At 32.3% G+C, this 14,950-nt stretch overlaps 1 protein-coding gene across 1 annotated transcript; it reads left to right on the top strand.

The window, feature by feature from the left end:
• The first annotated feature begins 13,519 nt into the window (after nt 1-13,519).
• LOC122587783 lies at nt 13,520-14,732 on the top strand. Its single transcript, XM_043759950.1, has 2 exons — nt 13,520-13,776; nt 14,168-14,732. The coding sequence occupies exons 1-2, from the start codon at nt 13,520-13,522 to the stop codon at nt 14,730-14,732; spliced, it is 822 nt and encodes a 273-aa protein (XP_043615885.1).
• Nucleotides 14,733-14,950: the final 218 nt, after the last annotated feature.

The following is a 14,950-nucleotide window of genomic DNA, read 5'->3' as shown; positions in this document are numbered from 1 at the left end:
CGTGCCACCCCCATCGACAAGAGACATGTTTCCTAGGTTGCCCAGCTTAACCATTCCTAAGCCATCCGTAAGTGGAGTCTCCCTGTTAGCAACCCAAATAACTGTGAAAGGCGTCGTGTTCTTAAACCATATCCCCAGATATCGGTTTTTTGAACTGCCAGGGCTAAAGAAACCTAGCTCATACCTTTCATTCAGAGACGTAACCGTGTCACCATCAGTAAAGTTTCGATGCACAGTTATTGTGTCTGATAATGAGCTTGAAGTTGTTAGCATTAGAAAGAAGAAGGTAATGGAAGGGATCAGTAACATTATGGTCTAAACGTATTGTGTTTTAGACTTCAAAAATGTTGTTTTATAGTTTTGAAAATATACATCATAACATTCTATTTATAAATAATCATTTCTGGCATATTAGACGTTAGACATTCATACAAAAAATAATGTGATAATAAATGTAATAAAATGTACTCGTAACACCTAATGTTTTCTACCACATGTATTGGGTCCCAATCCCAATACACCAACTAGAAAAGGACCTCCAGCCTTTTGCATGAGGGGAGGATTGAACCCTTGACCTTAACCACTTAATCCAACCATACTACTTATATGTCAGAAATGATCTGGTGATATCTATAATTAAAAAGAATTGTGTCCCCTCTTATTTTCCAAATATATCTTGGGTCACCCCAATTGCGAGGTCTCTTAATGCAATAAGTCAGTAATAGCAACAAAATACTCATCAAAGTCACGGTCGTCACTAGCTTGACTATCTTGTTTCCCTTGGCGGTCTAAATCATGCATTCAAGTGAGTTCAAATTATCATCTTTCATTAAAGCCAATATGAATCACACAATTCTTATGTATTATCTAAGCTAGATATTTGTACATATATTATATCTCATTTAATAAGAATTAAAATAGTCACCCAGCCACAACCCAAACTACACGTTTGAGAACCTAGAAATATTATTGACTCTGCAACAGAAATCTTATAAACGGATTATATTCTCTGAAAAAAAACATGGGTAAGCATCAGCTATTTGGCAAACCTATAGCATGTGAATCGGCTAGTATCGGTAAGTTATATCGGCAACTTTTGGCAAGTTACATTGGCTAGTTTTGGCCGATGTAAGTGAACGGTGAGAGCTTTTTTTTTACTGTTTTTTTTAGCAAAAATTGCAAAATTGGCAAGCAAAACCTCCACTATATCTCGCTTTTTGGCAACAAATTGACAAGAATTGACTAGTATTTTTCTTGTGCACGTGGCATTTTCTTATTGGAGGAAACTTACCAAATAGCCAATTTTGTGGCACTACACCCTTGTCCCTAAAAAAGAGAAGAAATGTTTAAAAAGTTATTATATGAAACATTGTTGTCTCACCAACAAACTTTTTTAAAAGGGTTATAATTTTTCGCACCCGAATAAAATTGTAACTAATAAAAAAAATGATAATCAAACGTTCTCGGGTTATGTTTAACATATTAGATTATTAACCGGCGTATTACGCGGGAAAACACATTAAAATTATATATTAAAAGTAATGATGGATGTTAAGATATATACATTACAATTGATTTTTGTTATAAAAAGTTGTTTAGTTTGGTACAATTATTTAGTTAATAATTAACTATATTAAGATAAACTTAGTTAATAAGATCCTTTGAATTAAAAAAAATCACAAACAAAAGGTTAGATTTATGGCTTTTCAAAAATAAGAAATTTTTGTTAACATCTTGTATCTTGTATAATTAAAAGATAAGCATGTATATATATAGGGAAAGATAATTATAATACATGTACTTTTTATATTACATGTGTAAGTTAACTTACTTCCTTCTTCATCTTTCTTCTGACCACCACCCCCATGATCATTTCTGACCACTACCATGATCCTCATCCTCCTCATCCGACTATCTCCGGCGAGACTTACACATGTGTAAGTACAACTTTTTTTTAGCATTTTACGGTTTAAAATTTCTAGGTTTTTTCCTTCGCGAGACAACCACCACCAGCCACCATCATCTCCGACCACCCCAACCACGGCGCCAGCACCGGCAGTAAGGGCTTCGCCTGTACCGTAGCAAACAGTCACCATCTCTTGGATCGGCGCCCATAAAATCCATACGATTCTCATATGCGTCCCTTGACGGTCAGTTTATAACGGATAAGGGCCTCTGGCTCGTACCATATCCACCCGAAAATAAACCTGATTCTCGCCGGAAAGTTAACTTACACACGTGTAAGTTAACTTACACATGTGTAAGTCTCGTCAGAGATGGTCGCCATCGTCGGAGGATCATGGTGGTGGCCGGAGATGATCATGGTGGTGGTCGGAGATGGAAGGAAGAAGGAAAAAGAAGGAGGAAAAACTTTGTACTTTTTGTATTTTTTTAAATGCTTGTACTATAAATAACCCACCCTATATATACATACTAACATGGTACCCGCGCAATGCGGTGGTGGTTGTGGCGGCAAGATGTGGTGGTGGGGGCGACTGTTGGTGGTGGAGGTGGCGTCGAGTGGTGTAGATAATTGATGTAAAGGTAGTTGGTGTAAAAGGTTAATGGAGATATTTTGGATAAGACTGATATTATAATTTAATCATTAATGGTATTATAGATAATTACTTCATAACATTTAAAGAGAGAGTTGTTTTATTTATTAAATGATATAAAAATATAGATCAGATGTGTAAGGGAATTAGGATTAAGAAATAAGAGTATTTTGGGTATAAAAAAGTACTGAATTTCTTTAAATAGAAAAGGTCAATATGTTTTATAAGGGATTATATATATATATATATAGGTTCTAAGTAAAATAAAACAACTATTAAAGTAAAAAATAAAACAATATGTTTTTATTCAGTGATAATCACCGTGTATCATGAAAATCATCGTACATCAATTGTTTCGTGAATCTTCGTGTATCAATTTAACCATGATACAAGAGTCAGAATCTTGTCTTATTTGTTTTACTTTAATACTTGTTTTACAATACCCAACTCATATATATATATATATATATATATATATATATTCATGTTTTACGCTCTTACGCCATAAAGTACAACTATATCTAGACATATTTTTAACTAAGGTCATTATAAAAGATATTTTCAAAAAAATTATTTTTAACCTCTTTTTTATTGCTAGATAGTAATTACAAAGTCATAACTTTTTTGAATATTTATGATATAAATTCTTGTTGATTTTGATAAAAATAAAATAAAATATGTAGTCATATTAAGTAATCAAAATAGCTATTCTTAGTAAAGGAAATTCTAAAACATCAACAATAAACATGGATAAAAATTTCTTCATTATGACATTTGCTAACATTAATGGATAAGATTAAAAAACATATGATAACATCAAATTTAGTTTTTATGTTAAAATTGTTTTTCAACTAAGTTAATTATTAGTTTTCAAATTATCCATTTTTTTAACAATTTTTTAAAATTACTAATGAATCATAGGTTAGAATTTAAATGTGTCATTAAAAGTCTATCCAATCATATTCTAACAAAAGAACACGTTAGGTTGAAACCCATAATTATAAGAAAAACCTTTTTTTTATGAGAATTGATTCCATGCCCTTGTAATAACTTAATTATTAGTTTTCGAAATAGTTTTCTTTAAAAATTATTTAAAATCACCAACAAATCTTATGTTAGGATATAATTGTGCCACTAGGAGCTCACCCGATCATAGTTTTATAAGGTAATGCTTTAAGGGGAAACTTATAAACATAGATAAAACTCTTTTTAATGAAAGTTGAACTATAACCTTCTCATAACTTAGTTATTATAGTGTGGGTTAAGTGCATAAAAATGTAATAAACTTTGCTCAAAAAGTTATTGTGTGCATGAACTTACATAACCTCTGTCGTATGTACGAATTTTGTAAAAAAGTTTAAGTTATGTAACTAAATATAAAATTTGCACGTGAGCTGCCACGTATACATGACTTGAACATTTTTACAAAGTTTGTGCATACAATAGAAGTTATGTAAGTTCATATACACAATAACATTTTGTGTAAAATTTATTATATTTTTATGCACTTAACCCTATTAGTTTTTCAAATTAAATATAGAGCATATAACTTTTAAAGAATATATTCGAAAACTTTTATTTAATTGATATCATATGATTGTTATAATATAATCAAAATCTTGCTATTTGTAGCGTCTATCTCATTTATTGTTTTTATTATAAACAATTAATTTTTGAATATTTTAAATTTAATTGAAAGATAATATAAAATGAGGTAAACAAAGCAATCTAAAAGATACTATTCAGTCTTATTTTTTATCTAAGAGTTATGATTTTAAATTCATAAAAAATTAAATTCTTGTTTTATAATGATTAGGAGATGAAAGATTATTGGCAAATAAATAATATCGAAATACTATACCGCCATTTACAGCGGTCGTACCCGATATTTATTTATCATTTGTTGTATGTTGTGCAAGATTAGCAAGAATATCTACCCAATGTTTATTTGTTTTACAGTTGAAGTGTATAATGAATTTAAGTTTTACAAATCATATTGCATTTGTTAAAAATGAGTGTGAACAAATTAGAAATTTTGTCACGCTTTTTAGTGTGTAGTAATTACAAATATATTGCATTTGTTACTAAAGAGTATGTAGAAATAAAGGTTCACACTTTTTAGTGTGAACTTTCATAATTATTTTGTCACACTCCATTTGTTCACGGTAACAAAATAATTATGAAAGTTCACACTAAAAAGTGTGAACCTTTATTTCTACATACTCTTTAGTGTGGAGAAATTTTCACACACTTTTAATTCAATATATTTTTATACACTAAAAAGCGTGACAAAATTTCTAGTTTGTTCACAATCACCTAAAAGTGTGAACAAATGCAATATTGTTTGTAGTGTGATATATAATGTAAATGTAAAGTAAATGTTAATAGCCAATGAGGTTGGTGACCCATTGGTAAGACCTTTGACCTTGGGGGGGATCTATCTGTGTTCGAATCCCACTTCTCACATATGTGGAGGTAGATTAATAGGGATATTTCGATTTTCTTGGGTTTCATCCCAAACATATGTTTAATTTAAGAGTATGAGTAGATTACAATGTCGCTCTAAAAAAAAGTAAATGTTAATAGAAAAAAAAAAAAAAAAAAAAGGTTAAGGCATGAAACCAATCTAACCGTCCAAATTTATTTGATTTTTTTTATTAAAAAAATAGCTTTTTTTTTAATATGGAATTTTAGGGGTTGGTTTAGTGGTATTGGGAAATGTGCATATACATTTCGTATATTTTAATGATCATATTCCTATATTCCCTATATATACTTAAATACCGTGCGTGATTGTGCGTGCACTCTCACAAGCCCTCATTTTTTTATTCTTATTTTTCCCGATTTCTTTTTTTGACTTTTTCAAATTCTCCACTACCCAACAAATACAGATATCTAAATTTCTTTTGTAGCCGGATACAACAGCTGAAGCTTATAGATACATATGTACACGTGACACAATGACACATACACATTAAAATGAAAACCTCCACAAACAACCACCATAAATAACCGTCGCCAGCAACCACCACCGATCTCCCGTCTCCTTAAACAACATCGGAATAACCACCAGTGTCCTTTCTTCCATTCTTCTTCCGACAACAATCGCTATCTTTAACACAAAAGGATTGTAAAACCACAATCGCGCGGTGGTCGTCTTTGGTAACTACAAAAGCATGTATGTATTTCTTCTAAAATTTGACACAATAGAATCACCAATCCATTTGCTCTTCTTGAAATATAAACCAGTCATATCATCGTATATCTAAAAGCCAGGAAAAAAGATGAAGAATCTGGTGACGGTGACCGCCTGCAATGATGTCGGTAAAAATTACCTCTTCATATATAAATCTTGATAATACGTCGGATCGCCGATCACTTTCCCCGAATATATTGACAGCCGCTGTACATCATCTTTCCCCAAGTTTTTTTAAAAAATTCCCTTAAAAAAATTGGTATATCAGAAGCAAAAATGGGAGGAATCAAGTAAACAAACGAACAATAAATCTTACCACACAAATGGAATTCTAAAGATATGGGCTATTTGCATAAATGAAAAACAGATCAAGATATGGGTTATACCAAGAGATTGATGATGACTAATATGTTTACAAGAACTTTGATGTGTTTACCTTGTGCCGGGTAATGTTTTTGAGGTTTCGAATATCAATTGCAACAGACAACAAACTTAGATGACAATGGCTGGGCAAACAATAATGTTGTTGGGTGGAGTAAGGAGAGAGATAGAGTGCCGATGGAGTAAAATAGATGATGGTAAATAAAAGGAAAATGAAACAAACATCGGCCAACAGTTTTGCAAAACTACTGAGTTGAGTAGTGTCATGTAAGTAGAGATCACAGCACACGTGTAACACCACCGCACACTTCCAAAACAACTTACTCTATTTATTTCTTTTCTTTTTTTCCTTTAATGTAATGTTATCTACTTTTATAATTACAGGATAGCTCTTATATTTTTCTTTCTGATTTTTATATTTTGAGAATAAGTTACGTTATGTGTTTTTCTTTTAAAGATACTAATACGAATATTCATGGTAGTTTTGTAGGAATAGAAGAGTTATACTTTGTAATTACAAATATTATCATATTCAGTTTCTAACTAGAATATATACATTTATAGAAATGTGTACTTATTGATGACTATGGTGTTGCGGTAAACTTATTAATGACGTTCTTTGGTAACAAAATTTATTTTGATATCTAAAGACAAAATCGACTATACGATGTTAATTATGTGAACAACCGCAACGAAGCGCGGTATAAAAACTAGTATACAATTAAATCCCGTGCGTGATTGTTTGTGTCCACTATCAAACTTCTCCTTTTTTATTATTTCCTGCGGGGCCCACGTGTTTTTTTTATCTTTTCTTTTTCCCCACTTTTTTATTACATTTGTGCCCTCTTTTGCTCCTTTTTTCTTCACTTCAACGGGTCCCACCACTAATGGCATGAAGAAGTAATTCTTTCACCAATAGTATGCTGACAAGTGTGATATTCATATACATGTTTTTATATTAGAGATTCATTATACTGTATATATCTTGGGGGATCTGGACAGACAGAGGAGATCACACAGCAGCTGAAAACTTGGGGTGCATGTGCTTTTTAATTTTTATTTTGTCAAATGCTAATGTGCCATATTATCTATTTTTTTTTTTTTTTAACATTAATGAATCTATATCGTTAAATACTTTCGCAACAATCGTCCTTATCGTTAAAACATATTAAAAAAACACTAACAACAGGTAACATACATTAAGTTATTTTTGAGCAAAAGTGTAACACCCCAAAGTTATTTTTAAGGTAAAGAAATTAACCTTTTTTATAGTTTTGATATTAAATTAATTTCTTAGTATTCTATTTGTGGATTTGGGGTGAATTAGTTGAAACTTTAGCGGTTAGCGGGTATTTTCTCACAAAAATTAGACTTGGGATTTCCTTGTGTTGCCAGCCAAGTTCTTCTCTCCCTTAGTCACACTTCCATTACCATTCCATGCTTCTCTAAGTTTCTTCAATTTTATTTTCTTGTTTCTTTCAAATCAAAACCTAGTTCCATTGTAATCCAAGGATAAAAATAATAACAATAGTAATCATCCTCAATTATCAAAAATTGAAAAGCTAGGGTTTGTGTATGGTGGTGGTAGTGGCCGAATTTAAGAGAGAAAAAGGGGAAAGAAGAATTTGTGATTCAAGTCTAATTCCTTGAGGTAATAATTTTTATAACCTAGTTTTTGCTTGTTCTTGAGAATTAGGGTTCATGAAAATTTCCAATTTGGGGATTTTTGCTAGAAATTGAGTTTTATAAAAATTACCCCCAAATTCTTGTATAAACTAGTTTGTCATTGAGTTTTACGATAAATTTGATTAAGATGTGTATGGGTTAATTTGTTAATAGTGAATTGTGAGAAATGTTGATTTTCACTAGTTGATTAAATGATGATGAAAATGGTGGATTGAGCTATCTAGTGAATGTTTGATAAGAAAGCAACTCAATGACAAATAAGATGGATTTGAAGTGAATGATTTGAAAGACTAAGTTGAGTTAGTCAAGATTGTGAGTGTAAGCTTATATGCATATTATGATGTGATTATAGGTTGAAGCTTGTATTTGTGCATTGACATCATATCGAGTTATTGTTCAAGTTGCAGGAGGCGAGTATATTTGCATATCTTTATGTATACGTTGGGTCGATTTCCAAATGATGATGAATTTCATTTATGGAAATCGATTTGGCGTTAAAGCCCATGTAGGCCATTATGTTAAATAAGGCCTAAGAATCCTTTGTTGATGAGGCCTAAGAACCTCTTGATATGTGATTAATGGGGCCTAAGAATCCCTTGTGTATGAGGCCTAAGAACCTCTTGTGAATGGGGCCTAAGAATCGCAAAATGTGATGTTGAATGTGTTATTTGCTTATATGGATCCATGTATAACGCTAAAGTGCAAAGGTGAGCATGTAGCTTTGGCACGACGGTGACATAGTCTACATGTAATAGTCCTTTGTGCGTTGCCCTCCTTCGTGTAGATAAATGTATGCATATATATTCACTAAGCCTTTGCTTACGTTTTAGTTGTTTCACTTTTCTTATAAGCGGTTCTGGAAGAAGGAACTAAGATCTTGTGGATTGAGAGTTAGATAGAAGTGGATTGCTTTTGAAAGACTTAAAGGTATTGCCATTCTTAGAAGAATGGTGTTTTTGGTAGATACTTAGATATCCCTCTGTAACAACCCTACTTTTTAATATTATATACGTGCTAGTTGGGTTGTCTATGTTCCCGCAAGCCATAGTTATACTTGAAGCTAGTAGATAATGACCTTAAATTAGCAATCTAAAGCTATTGATTGATTCTAAATTCAATTTAATAAAATATGATTGAACAAAAACTTTATTAATGTTCAATCAAGTTATAAATAATAAAGCGAGTCTCACAAGTTGAGCTAGCGATTTAAAAACACTTTCAAATGCCCAACAATCTAACCATCAAGCCAACTAACTAATATTTGGTCATGGAAATAGTATGAGCAACTTAAAATATTTATAAGTCCTTATGTGCAATATATATAAGCCTAATATAATTACAAGAATTGTAACCAATGAACCTTGTAACAAACTTAAAATACAAAAATATATACATACACATATATATACATGACATATACATACATACCTATACTTGAGAAAATAAGTTACATACACAACATATTACACTTAATAAATAAATACAAACTTAAATATACAAACACCTACACATACACCCATCTTATACAAAATATACTTACACTTTATTTTAAAAAAAAAAAAAAGAACAAAAACCCTTCCATTTACCCACCCTAAGGCCGGCCACCCCCCCTTTCCCCCCTTACACACTTCATTTTCAAATTTTACTTCCACTAAATCTCCCTTGAAACTCACACAAAACACACTCTTCACTTTTTACACACACCAACTTTATTTTCTCTCTCAAAAACTCCCCTCTCCTCCCTCTTTTCTTCTTGAATTCGGCAGCCACAAAACAAAGGAAAAAGACAAGCAAAACTCATCTAAACACTTGTTAATAATAAAGGTTTAGGATAGGTTAAGCAAGGGTTTAATTAAGCTAAGGATTAAGGGTTGTTTTGAGGTTGAAACAAGGGTTATTTGGAGCTTTTGAGTCACGAAATTTCTGCACATTTTCCATCTTCAAAAGTGTTCATCAAGGGTATATATCTTCATCTCTTTATTAGATTAATCTTGTTCTTGTTCATATTAAAAAGGTTTTTATCAAAAGTCCATGTTTTCTTTTGAATATACACTTGATGAGGGCAAAGTTGATAGGATCTTTCATTCCATGTTCATGCATGTTAAATCCATGAAGAAAGATCCAAGGATTCAACTAGTTAAAGACCCAAAAGTGTAGATATATATTATATAGCTTTTGATATGGTTTTTCTTGTGAAAGATGGTCATATTAATATATATTATGAAGAAATATTTTCTGGAAAAATTGGTAAAAATATGTACTTGATGTTATATTATTAGATCCATGAAAGTTTGTAGCAAAAAGTGTTGATGTGTGTTGATAGTTGTAAAGTAACTTTTTATATAAAAAGATGAACATATCTTATATAATATTTGTACATATATTTTTGGAATATTTCATAAAAATATGTTTCATGATGGATATGAGATGGATAAAGATTTATGTTAAAAAGTATTGATTTAAGTGCATGCATGTTAGATTTAAGAAGGTTGAATTGTTGTTTGGATTATGAGATGGTTAGAGACTTGTATTTACTGAAAATATGTTAATCTTGAAGTTAATATTCTGGAAAAAATTTATAAAATATCAAAAGTATAAAGCTTGGGTCAAAACAAGTTAAAATATGCTTGAAATCGTAAACCGAAAGCTTGTAAAAATGCATTTTTAGCACACACATGCACCATAAATATTTTGAGCATGAAATCATGACAAACCTACTGGAAATATGATATACCAAATGTATAAAATGCAAGTCACTTGATGTATGGCAAGAATTAGCTCAAAAATCACCTTTTCGGGTCAATAAATCACTAACCGAAAGCACAAAATTACACATATCACACCACCACCACTATCACGACTTGAACCACCAAAATATGATGAACTTACTGTAATATTTGGGTTAAGAATGAAAATCCATTTTGAAGTACCTTTATAGCTTAAGAAATGAGGCTAAAATCACGGTAAACGATTTTTAATTATATAATCCTCAATTTAAGCAAGACACAAGAGAGGTTGAATTGATATGAATTTGTGTTGATATAAGTTGCCAAAAAGGCCTGGAATTTTCGGACTAAAACTCTTGTGGTGATTTGTAAGGATTTCTATGATTTAATGAATTAAAATGGTAATTAAAAGATATATAAATTAATTAATAAAATTATATAAACCATGAATCTGATCAAAGCTACTTAACCAATGATAAAAGTGACCAAAACCTACTGGGGAAAAATAATTACGAGCAAGGGAACAAGAACTATACAATTTAAAAGTAAATTATTAAATAAAAGTCACTAATTAATCATTATTATTAAATAAATAGAAATAATTCACAAATAAATATAAAAATCACAATATTAAAAATAAAAAGGCTTGGAAATCAGTAAATAATTATAAGGATTTAAAAATAATTATAAGGAATTATTTAATTAATAAATCAATAAAATAAGTAAATAATTAATTAAATAATATTAAATTAAATAAATAATTATAAATCAGTAAGATACATCAACATTAATATTATAAGAACACAAATGTCAAGTATGGTTATTAAACAAAATATGCAATGGAAAATATATATAAAACAAGGTTAAACTACCGAAATTCCAATAACCGAACAAAATCGTACGAATGACCTTTACTACCAAATATCTTCCCACCAAATGAGGTGAACAACATAATGTACTTGAATTCCATAATTAAACAACAACCAAAGATGGGCAAGTCTACTAGCATACATCTCATGATCTAGTTTACTAGTCATGCAACACACACTTACGTTGTGCATATTTCGAATACCATGGTTTAGGCTTGCTTGAGGAAAGACACCACTAGCCGAAGATCTCACTTTTGATCAGACCTCTTTCACTCTCAAATCAAGTGAGTCATAGCCCCCTTTCAAACTATTTTATGTGTTTAACTATCGGGGTGAAAAACATGATATGTAAATGAAAATTGCTTTATATATATATATATATACACATAAATGAAATGATTCTTGATTTTATGATTATGAAATGAGGCTATATCGTATGTTCAACGTGATAAATGTTTTATGATGAGCTTGAGTTCTGTCAAACCGTTTTCTTTCGGTACACTACTATTTACTCCGAAAGTGGAGGCCTGTAGTTAGATAGTTGCGCAACTAGGATTTGTCCACCCACCCAACGCGTAACGGTGGGATGTTTGGTTGCCTTTGTGATGACCATCATTCCCAGTCCGACCACGCGGTGTTCTAACTACCTTAAATTTGAATGGTCGTCTCCATGGCACGACCCTATTATTATTAATACGGCACTTGATTGACAGCTTGTGCTATGAAATGAATTACATACATATTGATGGACTTGATAAAATGGTAGTAGTAGTGGCTCAAGCATTTACTCATCAAAGCTTACTTGAAATATGCCCATGTGGCTAGATGACATTGATATTATTATGTTGGTTATTATAAATTGAACATGCGCTTAGAAATGATTATTTGAAAGAATACTTGGAAATTTTAAGACTCAATATCCTTGAATATGGTTGGGTTATATATATGTGTTACTAGTTAAAACCTATGAACTCACTCAACTCTCGTAGTTGACACTTTTTCTTCATGCTTTTCAGGTTTAGAGCAGTAAGTAGCTTCAAGGACCGCTCTTGGACTCTATGTGTTTGTTGTTTGGATGGACAAGTATTGCAAACATTTGATCTTTTAAATTATGAATTTGGTTATGTAATGAATTTAGACGTCATCTTGAACTTGTAATCTTTTGGGTTTGAATGTCACTTGAAAACTTGTGTTGATGTTTTATATTTAAATCTTTTGTACCATGTCGTTCTGTGGCATCTCGTGTTTCCGCCTTAGTCAGGGTGTTACACCCTCCTCATCATGGCTCTTGACACTTGAATATCTTGGTAACTTTGTTCTTGAAGTATATTTTCTGGAAATATGATGTTGTAATAGTCCTTGAATTATGAAAGTGTTGGCTTCGCTAAAAAGGCGTCAACTTGGGCAATCGACCCATTTGAAAGTGATGGTGTTGTGATTTACTTATGAACATTACAACCATGCTTGTAAATGTGTTTTATAATTGTTCAACTCTGAATTATGGATTAAGGAGGTTTGGATTTGAGTTGGATGAGTTGAAAAAAAATGATTTAAGTGTCAAAATGGAGTTTTGGGTCTGTCAGGTCCATCTGTGCACCGCACGGAATTTCTGTGCACCGCACAAATGTGGCTTTACAAATTTTCTGATCAAAATCTTTTTGATTTGTACCCCGCATAGAATCGTTGTGCCCCGCACAGAATCGTTGTGTCCCATACAAAATTGTTGTGCCCCGCACACAAAAAAAATCTTATTTTTCCTAAAACGAGTTGTGTCGTTTCAAGTGGTATCAGAACCGAAGTTTAAGGGATTTAGGTATTCCCTCGTTTAGTGAATGCCTAGACTTAAACCTTAGACATGACTTGACCTTAGGTGTTCGGTAATTTTATATGGGACCCGAAAGAGTGTTTGATGGATTTAGCTTATAAACTTGTTAGTATTAAAGCACAATAAGGCCGAATTTATTGTGGTTGAAGTACTAACAAATTTATAATCCGACCGCATCAAACTTGGGAACGGTCTAGTATAAAGTTGTAGGTTTGGCTATTGCTTCATAGTATACATAGGTAGGTTTTAGGTTTGACTCAACTATCTTTTCTTATTATAGTATGGTTGAGCAACACAACAATGAAGAAGAACCAATATTTAATGAGGATAGCATGGATATCTCTGATCAAATCGGAAGAGCTTTGGAGAAATATACTCCTTTGTTGCTCAAGAAGCTTAATGATACTATGGAAGGAGCTATGAATAATCATATAGTTCAAATGATCAGGGAAGAAGTGGCCATCAATGTACAAAGGGAATTTGAGAAAAGAGATGGAAAGGGTAAGGACAAGAAGAATGATGAAGAGAGGATGTTGAAGTGACGGAGGAGAAGCCTTACAAGAAAAAGTTTACTTTCAAAGATTTTGATGTGTGTCACCCTCCCGTGTATCATGGTAACCGTGATCCCATTGTTTGCACATGATGGATCTCGTAAATTGAAGGGGCTTTTCGTACTAGTCAATGCCCATCGGATCTTAAGGTTGTGTTTGCCGTAAGCATGCTTCGCGATAGTGCGTAAAGATGGTGGGATGGTTTGCTGACGGTGAAAGGTGACGTGATGGCACACATAGAATGGCCCGAATTTAGAGATATGTTCTTCAAAGAGTTTAGATCGGATGCCGAAGTAACTAAATTGAGAAGTGATTTTCTCAATGATTGTCAAGGGAATCTAAGTGTGAATGAGTTTCGTTCCCAATTCTTGGACAAAGCACAATTTTGTCCGGAATTTTGGAAAATGATCATTTGCTCAAGGAGCAATTTTACTTGAAGTTGAGAAAGAACTTGAAGGAGAAGATAAATTCACGTCAAATAGAGTCTTTCTCCATGTTGGCGGATGTGGCTAGAGATCACGAAATTGAACAATCAAGAGTCGATGAAGGAGATTTGAAAAGGAAACATGAGGATAGTAACCCACCGAATAAACGGTTCAAACAAGAGGGTAGTTCCGGTAATAACTTTGCAAGAAGAAACATTCCCTTTTGTCGTCAATGCAAGAAGAATCACTCTGGGGTATGTAGGGCAACGGAAAATGGGTCTTATAATTGTGGTAAACCGGGGCATGTGAGTCGGGATTGCAAGTCAAAACCATACAAACCCATTTTGTGTTTCAAATGTTTTGAAGAAGGTCATATGAAGAGTTCATGTCCTAAGTTGACCGAAGAGGAAAGACTTCAAGAAAAGAGGAAGGAGGCGAAAAGGAAAGGAAAGGAAAAATGCCCAAGCTCATGGGAACCAACGGGGAAGATCTTTTCAACTCACAGTGGAGCAAGCTAGGAATGCGGATGATGTTGTTACAGGTACATTTCTTGTGTCTAATGTGCCTATGCGAATTCGTTTTGATTCAGGGGCAAAAAGATATTTTGTTGCAACTAGGATGATTCATGTTATTCCAATGTCTAAGTCGAGTTTAGATAATACATTACAAGTTGAAGTCGGAAATGGTAGAATGGAGTTAGTAAAAATTGTGAAATCAAGATCACTACGGAACTCTT

Source organism: Erigeron canadensis, chromosome 1, assembly GCF_010389155.1.
Source record: "Erigeron canadensis isolate Cc75 chromosome 1, C_canadensis_v1, whole genome shotgun sequence".
In the NCBI taxonomy this organism is placed as follows: Eukaryota; Viridiplantae; Streptophyta; class Magnoliopsida; order Asterales; family Asteraceae; genus Erigeron; species Erigeron canadensis.
The sequence above is the reverse complement of the archived record's forward strand: the minus strand, read 5'-3'. Positions and strand labels throughout refer to the sequence as shown.

Bases quoted from the DNA above. Each gene is read 5' to 3' on its own strand.
- LOC122587783 (XM_043759950.1), top strand. From the start codon at position 13,520: ATGGTTGAGCAACACAACAATGAAGAAGAACCAATATTTAATGAGGAT. The intron at 13,777-14,167 runs GTGACGGAGGAG...TCTTGGACAAAG, and splicing joins GATGAAGAGAGGATGTTGAA to CACAATTTTGTCCGGAATTT.